Raw genomic sequence first — 19,067 nt, 5'->3', positions numbered from 1 at the left:
ATCACCACCATCTCCATTATCACCATCACCACCATCTCCATTATCACTACCACCACCATCTCCATCACTACCATCTTCATCATCACCACCACACCATCTCCATCATCTCCATCACCACCATCTCCATCTTCACCACCACACCATCTCCATCATCTTCATCACCACCATCTCCATCATCACCATCACCACTATCTCCATCACCACTACCACCACCATCTCCATCACCACTACCACCACCATCTCCATCACCACCATCTCCATCATCACCACCACACCATCTTCATCATCACCATCACCACCACCTCCATCACCACCATCACCACCACCTCCACAACCATCAGCAGCAGCAGCATCACCATTGCCATCATCATTTTTACATTCTCTCAGTATATAACACACACCTGGGCACCACCATCTAGATCAAGTGACAGTATTTTTAATATTTGTTTCAGAGTGTTGTTTGAGGAACTATTATATCCCTAGTCCTCATTCCCATTCTCTTCCCTCCCTAGAGGTACCACTGCCCTGAGTTTGAGGTAACTCCCAAACTTTTTTTTTTGACCTTGTATTTTCCATGTGCAATCAATAATGTGCTTTAAAATTTTCATAACTGGGACTGGACTGTACCTATCATTTTGTGATTTTCTGTTTTCTCTCAATCTGAAAAATAAGAGCTCATTCACGCCTTGAAAGGCTCTGTGGTATTCCACTGCACACACCCCAGCTAATTTCCATTAACAGCCAGAACTGACTACAGCTGCTTTAAGCAGAGTGGAATAATTCACACTGGGGCTGTGTCTGGGGGTGTGTGGGGGTGTTCTCTCCAGGTCCTCTGGGAAGAAAACACACAGTTATCTCTGCTCTGGACCAATGTGTTACAACATTTACATTTGATTTTTTAAATTTGAGTTGAAATTCACATAACATAAAGTTAACTATTGTGCAACGGTCACGTCTATCCAGTTCCAGAACATTGCCATTGTCCCCAAAGGAGACCCTACACCCATTAAGCAGTTACTTCCCATTCTTCCTTTTCCTCAGTCCCTGGCAACCACTTATCACCACTGTCTGTATGGAGTTGCCTATTCCAGACATTTCATGTAAGTACAACATGTAGCCTTTGTGACAGGCTTCTTTCACTTAGCAGGATGGTTTTGAAGTTCATCCACGCCATAGCATAGGTGAGTTCTTCATTCCTGTTTATGGTGAAGCATATTCCATTGTATGGGCATGCCACATTTCGTTTATCCCTTCATCTAGACATGTGGATCATGAACAGTGCTGTTATGAGCATGTACCTTTTTAATTCATTTGGGTACATAATTCATATGGTAATTATAGATTTAATTTTTGAGGATGTATTTTATGTTTTTTCATTTTCACCGCAACCTTGTGGGTTGGTATTTTGTCTATTTCCAGATGAGAAGTGCTGAGGAACCCTCTCGTCTCCTGGTACAGAGCTCGAGCATTCGCCTGGGCCCTGCTGCAGGATGCCCTGAAGTTCTGCAAAGAAGCCAGGTCATTAAGGAAAAAAAAAGGCTGCTCAAAACAAGAGTTTGCTGGAATAATGAATAAATGGACTATTTAATCTGGAGGGATGGAGAGGGGAAGGGACAAAGTAAGACCAGGCAGGGTTTGTTTGGGAGAGAAGGCAGGTAAATGTTCTAATACAGACTCCAACTCACTAAATGCTCATAGAATGATCTAGGGGTGTTGAAAGGCTGTTGCTGCATTAAAGTTTTTTTCTCACTTAATTAGCATCAGAAGCCTTCATGATTTAAGACCAGGACTGCTTCTGAAAGATACGTGGGAGGAAAACTGCCCTCGAATTCGATAGGATAAATATAATGCACAGGAAAACCCTCCAGAATGGACCCCTAGAGCTGTATTTGTCACTGAAAGGGAAACAGCCCATCCTTGAATCATTGGAAGGCTGTGTCAGCCAGAGACCACCAATGGAGGGCAACAGAAACCTCCAGATCAATCATTCGCAAGAAGGAAAACCTGCTAAGAACATCTTCCCTGATTAAGAGTATCTCCCCTGCCTAAGGCACCATGGTGCCCAGAACTCCAGAGCATCCTACTTCAGTGAGTGAACAGCACACTGGGATGCTGGTACCTACCCCCTGCCTCTGTCTCGGGAATATATTAGCATTCTTTACACATGTTCTGCCTGAAATTTTTTTTTTTAATCGGGACACATGTAGATTGATTAAAATCTGTGCTTGATGATACACTCATTATTGTTCACAACATGGTCCTTTAAGCGTGCATGTGTTTGTTTATAAATAATGTGATAAACAAACTCTTACCATGAGCCAAAACACTGACTCAACTGCCCTGTGCTGTCCCCACTTCTGTCTCCTGCTCCTAGGAGATTTCAACCCGTCAAGGGGGCTCATCCAAGGCACTGAGAAGACAAGGCCACCAACAAGGACGAACTGACAGATGACTCACCCAGGGCCTGGATGCAAAACTCTTCTGACTTTATTCAGTTAAAAAACAACACACAAAGAAACAGGTACTAAACGGTCAAACTGCATAAAATGGCCAACATTTGAAACTAGGTCTCTCCCCGTGCAGACCAGAGTCCCCGCCGCGGCTGACAGGGCCCCCTGGAGCCCCAGAGACCACCCAGGCACAGGCAAGCACACAGCCCTGTTGCCCCCACCTCCGCGTGCTCCTGGGACACGGGCCCCACCGGACACATCCCTGCGTGTGGCCAGGGCAGGGCTGGCGCACAGACGCGAGTGCCGCACCCCACTTCCCGAGCCGCGCAGCAACCATTCACCAACCACATCCCAGAGAGCGTCACGTTCCTGGCTCCGTGACATTTGACGGAGAAAAAATTCTCTCCCGGTCACAGGCCTTTGGGTCCCTTCCACGGAGGCAGTGACGCGTCCCCTTTCTCAGTCCCTAGGCAGCTCCCCATTCTCCCTCCCCAGGCACTAGTCCCCTCTTCTTTGCCAGTCGCTCCCCTGGCTGTTGTGGGGAGGGGGCAGCCAGGACAATGGTGGCCACTTGGGCCTCAGTCCCTCAGTTCTGGGGCCCTGGGCTGAAGGGCTGGAAACGGGGCAGCTCCCCCAGGGCCGAGGCTCCCATGGCAGCCGGGCCCTCCCCAGGCCCCCGGGACCCACTGGGCCCGTGGCTCCAGGTCTCAGTGGTGCTGGGATCCCGTCCCTGGGAGGATGAGGACTGTGGCCTGGATGCGGAGGCCCCCTCCCCTGCCTCCCTTTTGGCCCAGGGTGAGTAAGAGAGGATGGTGAGTCCCCTCTTAAGCAGGGCTGAGTCCGCAGGGACCAGCTCTTCGGTCTGCCCTGGAGGACAGGGCTCCAGAATGCTCAGCTTCCACTTGTGCAGGTCCTGCTCCTGGGGCGCGTCTTGTAGTCTCACCACCCACAACTCGTCGGGCTCCAGCAGCAGTTTCCAGCCCTGGCCCGGGGTCCTCAGGGTCCATCCTACTGTCATCTTCCGGAGGTAGATGGCATCGTAGCAACCCACCATGGAGACGACCTCCAGGTCCCTTAACCAGGGCTCGGCCTCGGCAGGGTCCACGGCCCGGGTGGTGCCCAGCTCCAACACCATGGGCTCCCCCGGGGGCAGGTCCACTTTGAGAAACCCCTGCCATGGAGGAGGGAGACTCGGCCAGTGCGAGCAGGTGGGGGGCCCGTCGAGTCTCCAGGGCAGGCTCTGGGTCCAGTCAGCATCCTCAGGACCCAGGCCCAAGGGTGCTGCGTTGTGAGGCTCCAGCTCGGTGGGCACAAAGTGGTGGTCCAGGCCCACCTCCTCAGACCCCGCAGGGGCTGACGCCAGGGTGCCTGGCCCCCAGTCCACAGTCCCCCCCTGTGCGGGGTGACCTTGGCCCTGCGCCCAGCCGAACCCCATCCCCGGGGACCCCCCCTCCTGCTCAGGCCCCGCCTCGGCGTGGTCCATCAGCTCAGGGTCCCAGTCTTCATCTTCCCAGTCTTCCAACCCCAGCAAGTCTCTGAGTTCCAGAAAGGCAGCCTTGAAGCAAGCGAAGCAAACCCCTAGCTGGTCGCCATGCTGAAGCTGATACATCCAGGATGCATGGAGGTAGGACATGCCCTCGGCCCCATACCGCACGCTGACCGGGGGGCACATGGCCACGCTGCCTGCCTCCTACTGGGGTGGGCAGCGAGAGTGGGACGTGCTGGGGGGCTCAGGGGGTCTGGCCCACAGGCGGGGGCGGGGGCGGGGGCGGGGAGGGGCGGAAGGAGGAGGAGGAGGAGGAGCGGAAGGGGCGGGGGGGGGGGCGGGGGGGGAGAAAGAAAGGGGGTTCTTGTCTGGGTATCTGGGGTGGGGTGGAGGAGCTGGGCCCCAATTCAACAGGGATCCGCAGAGGTCGGGAAGGTCGGACTTCCGGAAGATTCTTCAGCTTATGCGATGGCTCTGTTCTCTGGGAAGACGCAAAGGACAAGCGAGTGAGGTTAGTGCCCCCTGGCAGGCAGGGCGGGCGGCCCCCGGTCACCCGTCACTGGGAGGGGCAGGGGCAGGGGGCGATGGGTTGAGACCTGGCCCTTTCAGCCCTGCCCGCTCCGTGTAGCTGCTCCCAGGCCTGGGGGGCACATGCGCCCTCCCCACCCAACCTCCCCGACCCCCACCCCTGGGACCCCGACACCCAGTCAGCCTCGCGCGGCAGAACCTGAGAGAACCTGAGGGATCCCGACAGGATCGGAGAAAACCTGATGGGACCTGAGGGAAGCTGAGGGAACCTGATGGAAGCTGAGGGAACCTGATAGAACCTGACAGGATCGGAGAAAACCTGATGSGACCTGAGGGAAGCCGAGGGAACCTGATGGAAGCTGAGGGAACCTGATAGAACCTGACAGGATCRGAGAAAACCTGATGCGACCTGAGGGAAGCTGAGGGAAGCTGAGGGAAGCTCCTGGAATCAACCCCCCCACCCGGCCGAGCTGACCACCCGGCCCGAGGCCAGGCTGGACCACCTGGGCGCTTCAGCCTCTCACCCCACCCCACCCCACCCCACCCCGCCAGCCTGTGTCCCCCAGACCCTCTCCTCAGCCCGAGGGCTTCTCACCCTGCCTGGCACCTCCCTCCTTGGGCGCCCCTCAGAAAGGAGGGGAAGCTGCCCACCTGGCAATATAAAGGGCCCTTTCCCATGGTGCTCTGGGCTCATCTGCATATCTCCCATGAGCCTCAGCCCACCAGGAAATGAAACTGCTGAGTCACCACCTCCCTCCCAGGAGAGCCCTGTGTGGCCCCCCCAGGGAGGGCGGGCTGCCCCCCTCTGCCCCCCAGCACCATCATGCCTTCCCAGGTGTTGCTCCGCCCCCGCCCCCAAAACTGTTCTCACTGTTCTTTCCACCTGCAGGTTTCTGAAACTGTGCAGGTGGGCGCGTCTCTGATGGTCCTTGTCCCTTCGTGGGTGACCTGCCTGGTCACGGGTCCTGTCCTGTGGCTGAAAGTGGATTCCTTCTTGTTTTCTTTTGATTAAAGCTTCTTTATGAATTCTGGAAACTGATCAAGCCTCAATTATTTACATTTTAAACACATTTCCCCCTTTTGTGCCTCTTTTCACTTCAAAATAACTCTTTATTTGAACTCTTTTTTGAACATAGACTATTTTTAGAGCATTTTGGGTGCAGAGCAAAATTAAGCAGCAGGTACAGAGTTCCCATTTACACTTGCCCCTCACATGCGTAGCCTCCCCACTATCAACATCTGCACCAGTGATACATTTGTCATAATTGGTGAGCTGGACTGAGCAGAGCCTGCAGGAGACACAGCTAGTCTGGAACAGATGAAGGCAAAGGTCCTTGCATCAGTGGTTCTCAAATTTTGCTGCACATTAAAATTTTCTTGGGAATTTGAAGAGTCCCACTGCTCATGTCACAGCATGTGGTAGACACAGCTGAGGTGACCCCCAGTGGTCATGCCCTCCCTGTGATTGGAGGTGGAGCCTGGGACTTGCTTCGAACCAAGAAGTGGTACTGGGGGTCGATGCTACTGCCTGAAGTCACATTTTGTGGCAAAGGGGTGTCCCTCCTGCAATGACATTACCATGAATGTACATAAGACCCCAAGCCAGCTCTGGCTGTCTCCTCCTGGCCTTGAAGAGGGAAACAGCCATGCCGTGAACTGTGCGGAAAACTGGTCAGCCTCTGGGGCCTGAAAGTGCATCCCGCTGACAGCCAGTAGAGCGGAGGCCCTCAGTCCCAAAACCACAAGGGAAAGAATTCTGGCAGCTGAGAGCACAGTCCATCCAACACTTTGGCTGCAGCTGTGTGAGACCCTGAGCAAGGGGCCTAGCCAAGGCATATTCCAACTCCTAATCCATGGAAACTAGAAAATAAATGTGTGTTGTTTTAAGCCTAAATTTGGTCATTTGTTACAAATCAACAGAAAACCAACATTTGCCCATACCAGTTGTATCAGAATTCTCACATGGGATCCAGGCATCAGTCAGTGTCTTAAATTCTCCAGATGTTTTCAATATGCTGTACAATTCCAGAACCAGTGCCTAGACACCTGGGTGAGCTTAGACGTTTTCACAGATATTGAGCCATTAATCCTCCACCCTCCCCTGGTCTTAGCCTAAGTGATACTCAAGCCAGGCTCTGCATGGTCCCCAAATAGCTATGGTCCACCCAACCACCCTGTGACTAAGACACCTTACTGTGACCTGCCACAAACTGGAAAGTATGTGATTTGACCAGCCTCAAGGCCCTTATAGGGCCAAAGCCATGACCTGGAGTCCAGCAGGGACCAGAACCTGGCCCCAAACCTGTCCTCATTCCAAGGCCCCATCTCCACTGGCCCAGGACATGTGAGCTCTTGCAACAGAAAAGGGTGAAGGGGGAGAAACCCAAAAAAGTGAGTGTGGCCAAGTCTTGTCAGACTAGAAGAGGACAAGGATGACCATGCTGGTCAAGCTTAAGGGCCCCCACTGCCCCAAGGGCTGAGACTCTCGAGAGGAAAAAGGCCAAAGTCCCTGGTGTGCCTTTGAGCTTGCTAGTGCTTGTCTTTGTCTCGTCCATGAGGCCTGTGCAGCTCCTGAGGCTTAGAGAACATTCCAGAGATGTTTGTGGGGTGGATGCATTCCCGCTTCTTGGCTGGCTTGATGACCTCCGTCCTTGGGATGGCCATCAAAGTGTAACTGACCTGCTGTGTTCCCGGGCACAGACTCTGCATCCCCGAGATGGGTTCAGAGCCAACCTGGGGCTGGGGCCTTTCCCGGGCACAGGCTCCGCCAGCGTGTCTTGGAATCTGACCTGAGCATGGCCAGTTGTGCTCAGAGAAACCACCTGACCCAAAAAGCTTACATGCCCACGCATGCTTGGATCTGTGGGCAGGTGACCCAGTTGGAGTCAAGCCCTAATAAAAAAGAAAAGCGTGTTTAAATAATCAGGTGATTCACCAAAGAAAACCTTCTTGAAAACTGTTGTAGTCATCACGACTGAGAAAGGAGGGCTGCACATTGTTGGAGTCCAAATACTTGGAGTTTAAACAAACATTTACATGGTTGCTCTTCTATCGCAAGAGAAGTTCAGCCCTCAGCTCCTTGCGGATGCAGGAGTTTTTACCGGCTTTCTCTTTCGTTCCTCCTCACAGGCAACAAAAAAGGAGAGGAATAGTTTCATACATCTTTGCACAGATTCACTGCAGAGAGTCTTCAGAGAGACCCAGAGGACCTCTGCCTCCATGGGATGAGCACACGATGAAGGCAAGGACGAGATGGGTTCCCGTGGCTGTGGAGGACACATGTGCTCTCAAAGTTGCCTATCTATTGATGTTCTATTTTTTTTTTTTTTTTTACTGACTTACCCCATAAAGCTAGAGTTGTGTTTCCAAAAGGAACAGAAAGGCACGAAGACAAGGACAAATAATAATTCTCTGACCAAATGAGGCTAATGATTCTGAGTCGGCCATAACAATGAGTAAGGGTCATGAGTTCACTGTAAAATAATTTTCAGAGCCACCGGTTTCTGTCTCTCTGGTCACCTGGGGCAGCATGGAGGTCACACAGGAGTGGGGGTCTCCAGCACCATCCTCCAATGTCCCTCAGAGGCACATATTTCTATAGGGACATTACATCTGGAGAGCTGTGGTAACTCTGAAGTCATAGCGTGTGCTTGGATTTCCATTTTCATATCACCAGCACACGGTGTACACACGCAATTGTCTTCATTTGGTTTCATCTTACTGTTTGGAGTTTTATTTTGTTTTTTTTCTTTAAAGATTTTATTTATTTCTTTGACACACAAAGAGATAGAGAACACAAGCAGGGGGGAGCGGCAGGCAGAGGGAGAGGGAGAAGCAGGCTCCCCACTGAGCAGGGATCCCAGGACCCTGGAATCACGACCTGAGCCGAAGGCAGACGCTCAACCAACTGAGCCACCCAGGCGCTCCATTGTTCGGAGTTTATAGCACCAAATAGTTCAGCTGCCTCTGTTTCCCTGTCTGTTCTGAAGACTGCTCTTTGTGGGCCCATTTCCCATCCAGCTCCCCCCTCTCCTCCTGTCAGGGCCCCAGCCGCCTCCGGCCTCCAGCTGCCACTCCTTAGAGGTTTGACTGCAAAGGACGCTCTTCCCTGAAGCCGGCCTTTTGCCCTTTCCAGTGTCTGGCTAGCGCAAGACCGGGAGGCTTCCTGGGGGTGCCCATCATGAGGGCTGCTCCTCAGTCTGGAGGGCCCCCCATGACCCCCACACAGTGCAGTCCCACAGCGATGCCCCACTCTCCTGCCGTGCCCCTGGCTGATTTTCTTCCTCATACTTGCTACCATCTGAAGTTACGGTCCTTGTCTACTCAGGAGACTATTGTCAGTCTCTCCCCACTAAAGTGCAGCCTCCAGAGCAGGGCATGGTCTTTTACTTTTTTCTTTTTAACCACTGACTTTTTTAACCTAGGATGAGCACTCAGCAGCTATTTGCCAGGTGAACAATGGGTGCGGGAAGGGAGGATGGGTGACAGTAAGTCCTGGTGGGAAGGGCCCACATGGGCTCTAGTGTCCAGCTACACGGTGGCATTGCGGTAGGGCCCTGACACGGTGGGGAGAAACGCCAGTCCTTCCAGACCAGGTCTGCCGGCCGGAGTCCCATCCAGGGCCGGAGGTTTTGTGTGTTACCAGATGAAGTAACACACGATTAAATGCTCTTGCGGATGGGCCGCATCTCCGCGGGAGCTCGGGTTGTGGGATTCCCGGGGTGGCCTCCCAGGGGGTCGGTGCTGCCATCCCAGTGGAGGAGAGGGTGTGCGGGAGCCAGAGGAGTGGGCCTGGTGCCTCATCCAGGGGGAGCAAGAACCCACCGGAAGCCAATTGGCTTAGCTCTTCATCCTGTCCTCGGCCGCTGAGTCCCACAGCCAACGTACACTGACGGTCCGCTTGCTGGGACTGGTTCGGCTTAGTTCATTCATTTCTTCCCAGGTATTCTTGGGGCCCCCTAGGGACGTGGCTGTTTGTGGAGAGAAGCCACTCTGCACCCTTGTGGGTGGGAACGCTTTCCTAACCCCGATATTGAAGAGAGCTGTTGTGTGGGGCATGAAAATGGGAGACCGAGAGAGAAAGGAAACGTTTGCTCTTAGCCGGACCTGTCTTAGCCGCTCCAGAAGATGGCTTTAAGATGAGTCACTGAGGAGCAGCATTGAGCAGAGAAGTGCCCCGAGACCCATTTCGGACTCAGACGAGCTTGTACTCCCCAAAGGGCCTGCCTTTGCTGTGGCTTCTCATTGGCGAAGGTCCAAATAAAGCCATGGTGTGCACTTTGAAGCCTCTCCCCAGCCTCGCCCCCTCCCTCTGGGGGGGGTGACCACAGGTCTCCCTGCAGCCTGTGAGGTGGGAATCTAACTGCCCGGTTTTCAGGGGAGGAAATGTGCTGTGGGCACAGGGCTGCCATTCCAGGGAGGAAAACCATGTCCACGTCCCTCTCCCGAGATCCCCATGGTCACCACCTTTGTGTGACTCAACACAGAGATGTCACGTCATCACCCAGGGGGTTGTGGGGGCCCCACCCCTAAAACCTACTATGCTCTGTGCAGAAGTAACTCTGCATGCCTGCGATTCACTCTGAGAACTATTAATCAGAAAATCTCACATTTCTCATTAAATGTGACTTTAAAGATTTGCTCCACACATAATGAGCATCTTTTCAAAGGACTCATTTGCGACTGCTTTGCTAAATTCAGTGGCACACACGGTTCAGTAGAAAGGAGCTGGCTCCAGGGGGTTCCTTCCAGAGGCCACAGCCCCTTGGGGGTGGTGGGTTGTTAGGAGGGTGGGTACCACTTGGTAGCCCTGGACTCCCAGCCGGGAGGGGAAATGGCCTTGCCCCGAGCAAGGGTCCTGCCATCCGGATGATGGTTTCCTTCCACGAATGTGCTCTGGCCTCCACTGCCCTTGGGGATGGACCATCATTCTGGACTTGCCTTCCTGCATCCAGAGCAGGCCAGGGTGGACAATGGGCAGCCAGTCTCCCATCCTCGAGTTCCCACCCGCCAGCGCTCTGCCCAGGGACAGAGCCCCCACCACGGGACTCCATCCTGAGTGTGCCCACATGTCCTCAAACTCCGTCCTGGTGTTTCCTTCTTTTCTCTTCGTGCTTTGATTTGTTACTGACGATCTTCCGTTTCACCCATTTGGTCTTCCACTGTGTCCAACCCGTATCACACCCTTCCAGTACGCTCTGGATCTCAGGTCATGGGTTTGGCCACTCAAGACTGTCCATCTCAGTGTTTACGGTTCTTTCTAATTCACATGCAAGTTCTTCTCTTCCATTTCTTTACCATTTTAGTCATAGTTATTTGGAAGCCCTCGTGGTGACTCCAGGCCAGAAGTCCCCTTGCTCTGAAGCCTAATAGGAAAAGTAGGAGAGAGTTTTTCATGAAGTGAAATTTATTCCATTTAAAATCCTTTTGTCAGGGGCGCCTGGGTGGCTCAGTCGTTGAGCGTCTGCCTTCGGCTCAGGTCACGATCTCAGGGTCCTGGGATCAAGCCCCGCATCAGGCTCTCTGCTCGGCAGGGAGTCTGCTTCTCCCTCTGCCTTTGCGCCTCCCACCCCCCACTTGTGCTCTATCTCTCTCTCTCAAACAAATAAAATCTTAAAAAAAAAAGATAAAATAAAATCCTTTTGTCGGCAAGTACAGACTTTTTACCTCTAGTGTGAAGAATGTCTTTATGAAAAATGCCTTGGTTGGAAAAGTAAGCTGTTAGTAACCCCTATTGTCCCCCCAATTTTATTTATCTGTCTATCCAGAAATTCAAAAAGCCTGGGAGGGCCAGATCCAGCCCTGGTTTGGAGAGTTTTGAGAGGCCTCCATCGGCATGGGGCCTGGGCAGGCGGGGTGAAGCCAGAGCAGCCCCTTAGCGTTTATCTGTTCTGTCGGCTTCTGCGCAGCGTTACAGAATAGAGTTTTGAAATTTTGAGAAGGTGTTTCCCCCACCCCATATTCCTTGTCCCATTTCCCACCTCCATCAGATAGGCATGGGGGGTCTTGCTAGGCCTTGGTGTTAGGGGCAGCAAGCACAGCTTGGCAGAGCTGAGGGCCTGAAACCCACACGCGAGGCTGGGATCTCAAAGCCAAGGCACTTCTCATGTGTAGTGAGAAAAAAGGCTTTTTCTGGGAATTCCAGAGCTGGGCAGGAACCTTCAGGAGCACAGGATGGGTAGGTAGTCCCCTGGATGATGTCCCCAAACATGCCTACGTCCTAATGCTGTAACCTGTGCCCATGTCACCGACAAGGCTGGAGAGACTTTGCACATGAGATTAAGTGAGGGGTCTTGGGGGGTGGTTAGCTTGCATTCAAGTGGGCCTCATGGCGTCTCAAGGGTCCTTATGAGAGGGAGGCAGGGGGTCAGAGTCAGAGAGAGAAGCTGTGAGGACAGAATAGAGGAGAGAGGATTCTGTGCTGCTGGCCTGGAGGCAGGGGAAGGGCTGCACGTGCCCTCCAGGAGCTGGAAAAGGATAAGAGCTTCCAGAAAGAACCGGCCTGCAGACTCATAGACTTCAAACGTCCAGGACCATGAGAGAATAAATCTGTGTTGCTTTAAGCCACCAAGTCTCTGGTTATTTGTCCGGAGGCCACCGGAAGCTCATACAGGATGATCGTGTTTCTGCCAGGGAGGTTCGGGGTTCTGAAGACACCCTGTTTGCAATGCACCCCCTGAGATGGAGGCAGCCGTGTCTAAGGGCAGCATCCAGGGGCACGGGTGCCTCCCAGGCAGAGTGTGACCAGGCCTGGGCAGGGCTGGCAGACACCCCACAAGGAGGTGGTCATGTGGGGACTCAGGGAAGACATGATGCTCCCTCCTTGGAGGGATGTTCGCTCTGAATCTGGCTCTTCTCACAGCTGCTGTAGCCGAGCCCGCAGCCGCCCCTGCCTGTGAGGAACCACAGCATGGCTGATGGGCCTACGCCTGGCCACATGGGGTCTGAGGGGACGTGGCGGCCTTGGCTGCGGGGGAGCTTCGGACACTCACGTGGTTTGACATAAAAGAACTTGAGGGAGATTCCAAGGGCTCCAGAGTCATCCCCCCAAGGGTTTTGGGCAGTAGAAGACCAGGGGGAGGATGTCCCAGCCCTGCTGTGGTGGGGACACATTCCCCCTACTGTCCTTTCCACTTACCTGGCACCAGCCCCTGGTTGGGGTCTGGAAGGGTGGAGGGTGGGACCCAGGCCTGCCCTGGCGGGTCCACATTCCAAGGGAGTGGAATGACGGGCAGGTGCTGGAGAGAAGCTGGGGGAGGTCGTCTGTGGGGAGAGCTCAGCTCAGGACCCCAACCGAGAAGGGCTGACTTAGACCCCACCACTACCCGTGAAGCACTTCCAGGGGCTTCCAGTGGCTTCTGAAGGTATGGTCATAGCACATATTTATTCTAGAGAATTAAGCAAATGTAGAAATCTATAAAGAAAATTCAATAACTCATAATACTACCACCCAAGATCGCAGCTGATGTTGCTGCATTCCTCTTCAGTCATTCTTTATACGCTCACAGACACGTGACACCCAACATGTGTACAAAGGGCACAGACATGCACGTTACACCTGACATGTACACACAGGACAGGAGCCCAGTTGCACCTACCACACCCAACACTTGCATACGTGGCCACAGACTTTTTTCTTTCACAAAATCAAAGCAATACTGTGTATACAAACTTATAACCTGCTTTTTTTTTCACTTAACAGAGGCTGATGGTTTTACATTGGGTCTTCTTTGAAAATTTGTTTTTTACGGGTACACAATATTACATGGGGTGGCCACATCCTAATGAAATCCCCATCAGGTACTGATGCTCCTTCCCAGTTTCCACTCCTTCATATCATTCCAAAAAGGACATCCTGTTTTGCAATATTAAGCTTATTCCTGTAAATCCCTGTGTCTCTTGGTGATCTCTCCTAGGATCGGGTTTCGATCTTCCTGTAATGAATGCGGCATTCTCTTCTGTTGGACTCACACATCACATTTATCACTCTCTCTGCCCCTGGGCCACCACCTTTTGTTTGTGAAGGGACCTGAGGACTAAGGCCACCCCGAGTTGTTCTAAGTTTTAGATTATTCCTCCCGTGACTCACCCAAGCATTCTGAAGGGTGAGTGGAGGTTGGGAAGCCCATGCCCATGTCTCCATGACACCCAGAGAACAAATCGCCATTCACCCTACCTTGGACGGCCTTGTTGGAATTCCTGTTGGAAGCCCTGCCAACCCGCCAGTGTATGCAGCTGCCCCCAGAGAATCTTGTCACTGTCGTCCAGCACCGAGCTGGCCATTTGTTCCATTTGCTCAACTTCTGTCTGTGAACCCTATGAGGGCGGCGAGCACGTTGCCCTTGCTCCTTGTGGGGCCTTCGGTGCCCCAGGGGTGCCCAGTTAGTACCTGTTGAACAGATGAGTGGATGGATCGATGGAAAATGAAGAAGCAGATGGTGCTGGCTCTGCCCTCTGGGTCATGGGACTGTGGACCCGTGTGGATCGGAGTGCAGGAGGGGGAGGAGAGGCTGCCCCTCCTGGGGTCTGAGGGTCTTCCCTCTTCCCAGTGTGATACACTCTCCTCACAGCCAGGCCAGCAGGGATGGGCAGCCCATCCACACCCACACCCAGGATGTCATCTCGAACGGCCAAGTCCTCAAGAACTCATGACTGAGAGAGGCCCCTTGACTCAGGGGAAGGTAACTGAGGGGAACCTGGGCACATGGGTGGTAGTTCAGACCTGCCAGGATTCAGATATCAGCTCTGCCAGACCTCACAGTGGGGGCACAGGGCAACGCTTCCAGGCACAGCCCCCTAGTCCTCGGCACAGCTCATCTGCTGGAGGGGGGAGCAGGGGTGCAGGTAAGGGGCAGAGGCATGGGTTCTGCTACAAAGACGTCCCTGGTGGAGGACAGGCCTGATGATCCCGGTACTGAGAAGGGAAATGGAAAAATGTCTCCCCAGATTATTTTGTTTTGTGCCCTGAGTTTCTTCTCTGTAAATAGAGACCTGAGTCAGGATCAGTCTTATGCTCTGGTCATCGGTCAGAAGGGGAGCTAGAAAAACAAAAGAATCACACATTGTGATAGAGACAAAGCAGAAGTGATGCCTGGAAGCTGATGGCTTGTTGGTTTAGCAGACAAGCCAAGAATTCACCAGAAGGGCCACTATTGTTCATTAGTGCCCCAGCCCTGGGAAGAGCCAGAAAGGGGGATACTGCATCCCTGCAGGTCATGGAACATCCCCTTACTCCACTCTCCTGAGGCAGCCACCCGCCCCTCCCAGTCACCGACCAAAGGCTCCAGTCTCCCCCCAGTGTACGCAGCCTGGTTGTTTCCTTCTTCAGAGCCAGAAGGGAAAGCAAGAGTAAGTCGGCTTGGAGTTTGTATACGTGTATGTGTGCGTATAGGTCTGCGCACATATACATGATGTATATATATAAAGATATATCAATATGTAATACTGTGTGTATAAAACATAATGTAACCATGAAAATATGTACTATAGGGCGATTGGGTGGCTCAGTCGGTTAAGCGACTGGCTTTGGCTCAGGTCATGATCCCAGGGTCCTGGGATCGAGCCCCGCATCGGGCTCCCTGCTCTGTGGGTAGCCTGCTTCTCCCTCTCCCGCTCCCCCTGCTTGTGTTCCCTCTCTCGCTGTGTCTCTCTCTGTCAGATAAATAAATAAAATAAAATAAAAAGAAAATATGTACTATAAAAGCAATAATTATGTATATATAATGTAATCAAGGGGTGACATCCATCAACTTTGCTACTTCTATTGGTAAGAAATAAGTCACAGTTTCCACCTTCAATCACAGGGAGGGGATGACTGACTGGGGGTCACCTCAGGGTACCACATAGAGTGACACGGACACCAGGACTTTTCAAATGCCTGAGACAATTTGAATCGCAGCAAAATTTGAGAAACTGATCCAAGGAACTTTGCTGTCAGCTAATGACAGAAGCAGGTTGTGTCTTCTCCTGCAGGCGCTGTCCAGTCCAGGCCCAGCTGCAGACTTGTTCATCTGGGGACACTCACCAGATGTGCTGGGGGAGATGTGCCACAGGCAGTTGGATGCACTGGTTGGAAGTTTGGAAGGAAGGCCCAAATGACCTGATATATTTAGTAAATTATTTAAAAAGCCATCTATCTCTCCTCTTGTGTTATTATTTTTTTACAAAAGCAACTTATTTTTAAACAAAAAAATATGAAGCAAAGGAAACAAGCAAAACAGTGAAAGAATAAGGTGAAAAATATAAGAAACTGACATTCTGGTCTTGGGGAACTAAAGATGTTCTGTATAAAAACCAAAAAGATCTTTTCTCAAAGAAGAGACTGACACATTAGACCATATCTATGGAGTCTAAACAAAGTGAGATAAGCCACAAAAGGGGGAAATGTGTTTAAAATGTAAATAATTGAGGCTTGATCAGTTTCCAGAATTCATAAAGAAGCTTTAATCAAAAGAAAACAAGAAGGAATCCACTTTCAGCCACAGGACAGGACCCGTGACCAGGCAGGTCACCCACGAAGGGACAAGGACCATCAGAGACGCGCCCACCTGCACAGTTTCAGAAACCTGCAGGTGGAAAGAACAGTGAGAACAGTTTTGGGGGCGGGGGCGGAGCAACACCTGGGAAGGCATGATGGTGCTGGGGGGCAGAGGGGGGCAGCCCGCCCTCCCTGGGGGGGCCACACAGGGCTCTCCTGGGAGGGAGGTGGTGACTCAGCAGTTTCATTTCCTGGTGGGCTGAGGCTCATGGGAGATATGCAGATGAGCCCAGAGCACCATGGGAAAGGGCCCTTTATATTGCCAGGTGGGCAGCTTCCCCTCCTTTCTGAGGGGCGCCCAAGGAGGGAGGTGCCAGGCAGGGTGAGAAGCCCTCGGGCTGAGGAGAGGGTCTGGGGGACACAGGCTGGCGGGGTGGGGTGGGGTGGGGTGGGGTGAGAGGCTGAAGCGCCCAGGTGGTCCAGCCTGGCCTCGGGCCGGGTGGTCAGCTCGGCCGGGTGGGGGGGTTGATTCCAGGAGCTTCCCTCAGCTTCCCTCAGCTTCCCTCAGGTCGCATCAGGTTTTCTCYGATCCTGTCAGGTTCTATCAGGTTCCCTCAGCTTCCATCAGGTTCCCTCGGCTTCCCTCAGGTCSCATCAGGTTTTCTCCGATCCTGTCAGGTTCTATCAGGTTCCCTCAGCTTCCATCAGGTTCCCTCAGCTTCCCTCAGGTCCCATCAGGTTTTCTCCGATCCTGTCGGGATCCCTCAGGTTCTCTCAGGTTCTGCCGCGCGAGGCTGACTGGGTGTCGGGGTCCCAGGGGTGGGGGTCGGGGAGGTTGGGTGGGGAGGGCGCATGTGCCCCCCAGGCCTGGGAGCAGCTACACGGAGCGGGCAGGGCTGAAAGGGCCAGGTCTCAACCCATCGCCCCCTGCCCCTGCCCCTCCCAGTGACGGGTGACCGGGGGCCGCCCGCCCTGCCTGCCAGGGGGCACTAACCTCACTCGCTTGTCCTTTGCGTCTTCCCAGAGAACAGAGCCATCGCATAAGCTGAAGAATCTTCCGGAAGTCCGACCTTCCCGACCTCTGCGGATCCCTGTTGAATTGGGGCCCAGCTCCTCCACCCCACCCCAGATACCCAGACAAGAACCCCCTTTCTTTCTCTCCCCCCGCCCCCACCCTCGCCCTTTCTGCTCCTCCTCCTCCTCCTCCTTCCGCCCCCCCCCCCCCCCCCCCCCCCCCCCGCCTGTGGGCCAGACCCCCTGAGCCCCCCAGCACGTCCCACTCTCGCTGCCCACCCCAGTAGGAGGCAGGCAGCGTGGCCATGTGCCCCCCGGTCAGCGTGCGGTATGGGGCCGAGGGCATGTCCTACCTCCATGCATCCTGGATGTATCAGCTTCAGCATGGCGACCAGCTAGGGGTTTGCTTCGCTTGCTTCAAGGCTGCCTTTCTGGAACTCAGAGACTTGCTGGGGTTGGAAGACTGGGAAGATGAAGACTGGGACCCTGAGCTGATGGACCACGCCGAGGCGGGGCCTGAGCAGGAGGGGGGGGTCCCCGGGGATGGGGTTCGGCTGGGCGCAGGGCCAAGGTCACCCCGCACAGGGGGGGACTGTGGACTGGGGGCCAGGCACCCTGGCGTCAGCCCCTGCGGGGTCTGAGGAGGTGGGCCTGGACCACCACTTTGTGCCCACCGAGCTGGAGCCTCACAACGCAGCACCCTTGGGCCTGGGTCCTGAGGATGCTGACTGGACCCAGAGCCTGCCCTGGAGACTCGACGGGCCCCCCACCTGCTCGCACTGGCCGAGTCTCCCTCCTCCATGGCAGGGGTTTCTCAAAGTGGACCTGCCCCCGGGGGAGCCCATGGTGTTGGAGCTGGGCACCACCCGGGCCGTGGACCCTGCCGAGGCCGAGCCCTGGTTAAGGGACCTGGAGGTCGTCTCCATGGTGGGTTGCTACGATGCCATCTACCTCCGGAAGATGACAGTAGGATGGACCCTGAGGACCCCGGGCCAGGGCTGGAAACTGCTGCTGGAGCCCGACGAGTTGTGGGTGGTGAGACTACAAGACGCGCCCCAGGAGCAGGACCTGCACAAGTGGAAGCTGAGCATTCTGGAGCCCTGTCCTCCAGGGCAGACCGAAGAGCTGGTCCCTGCGGACTCAGCCCTGCTTAAGAGGGGACTCACCATCCTCTCTTACTCACCCTGGGCCAAAAGGGAGGCAGGGGAGGGGGCCTCCGCATCCAGGCCACAGTCCTCATCCTCCCAGGGACGGGATCCCAGCACCACTGAGACCTGGAGCCACGGGCCCAGTGGGTCCCGGGGGCCTGGGGAGGGCCCGGCTGCCATGGGAGCCTCGGCCCTGGGGGAGCTGCCCCGTTTCCAGCCCTTCAGCCCAGGGCCCCAGAACTGAGGGACTGAGGCCCAAGTGGCCACCATTGTCCTGGCTGCCCCCTCCCCACAACAGCCAGGGGAGCGACTGGCAAAGAAGAGGGGACTAGTGCCTGGGGAGGGAGAATGGGGAGCTGCCTAGGGACTGAGAAAGGGGACGCGTCACTGCCTCCGTGGAAGGGACCCAAAGGCCTGTAACCGGGAGAGAATTTCTTCTCCGTCAAATGTCACGGAGCCAGGAACGTGACGCTCTCTGGGACGTGGTTGGTGAATGGTTGCTGCGCGGCTCGGGAAGTGGGGTGCGGCACTCGCGTCTGTGCGCCAGCCCTGCCCTGGCCACACGCAGGGATGTGTCCGGTGGGGCCCGTGTCCCAGGAGCACGCGGAGGTGGGGGCAACGGGGCTGTGTGCTTGCCTGTGCCTGGGTGGTCTCTGGGGCTCCAGGGGGCCCTGTCAGCCGCGGCGGGGACTCTGGTCTGCACGGGGAGAGACCTAGTTTCAAATGTTGGCCATTTTATGCAGTTTGACCGTTTAGTACCTGTTTCTTTGTGTGTTGTTTTTTAACTGAATAAAGTCAGAAGAGTTTTGCATCAAGTTCTTGTCCCGAGCTCTTCCGCAGAAAGCCTCTGTTGGTTGGCCTTGTCTTCTCCCTCTCCGGGACAGGTCAATCCTGGCAACAGCAGCTTCTCCAGTCACAGGTGAAGTCTATAGCTTCCATGTTAGCGACAATGGGACACACCAGGG

General features: G+C 54.4%; 2 protein-coding genes across 2 annotated transcripts; one reads left to right on the top strand and one right to left on the bottom strand.

Moving 5' to 3' along the window:
• Positions 1-3,036: 3,036 nt before the first annotated feature.
• On the bottom strand, positions 3,037-4,122 carry LOC116648154 (testis-expressed protein 19.2-like). Its single transcript, XM_032429993.1, has one exon. The coding sequence runs from the start codon at positions 4,120-4,122 to the stop codon at positions 3,037-3,039; it is 1,086 nt and encodes a 361-aa protein (XP_032285884.1).
• Positions 4,123-17,259: 13,137 nt separating this feature from the next.
• Positions 17,260-18,346, top strand: LOC116648153 (testis-expressed protein 19.2-like). Its single transcript, XM_032429992.1, is given in 2 exon segments — positions 17,260-17,484; positions 17,486-18,346. Coding segments are annotated over 2 exon segments (1,086 nt in total).
• Positions 18,347-19,067: the final 721 nt, after the last annotated feature.

Source organism: Phoca vitulina, unplaced genomic scaffold, assembly GCF_004348235.1.
Source record: "Phoca vitulina isolate PV1807 unplaced genomic scaffold, GSC_HSeal_1.0 scaffold41, whole genome shotgun sequence".
Lineage (NCBI taxonomy): Eukaryota > Metazoa > Chordata > Mammalia > Carnivora > Phocidae > Phoca > Phoca vitulina.
The sequence above is the reverse complement of the archived record's forward strand: the minus strand, read 5'-3'. Positions and strand labels throughout refer to the sequence as shown.

Excerpts from the sequence above, each read along its gene's own strand:
- LOC116648154 (XM_032429993.1), bottom strand. The coding sequence starts at position 4,122 with ATGTGCCCCCCGGTCAGCGTGCGGTATGGGGCCGAGGGCATGTCCTAC.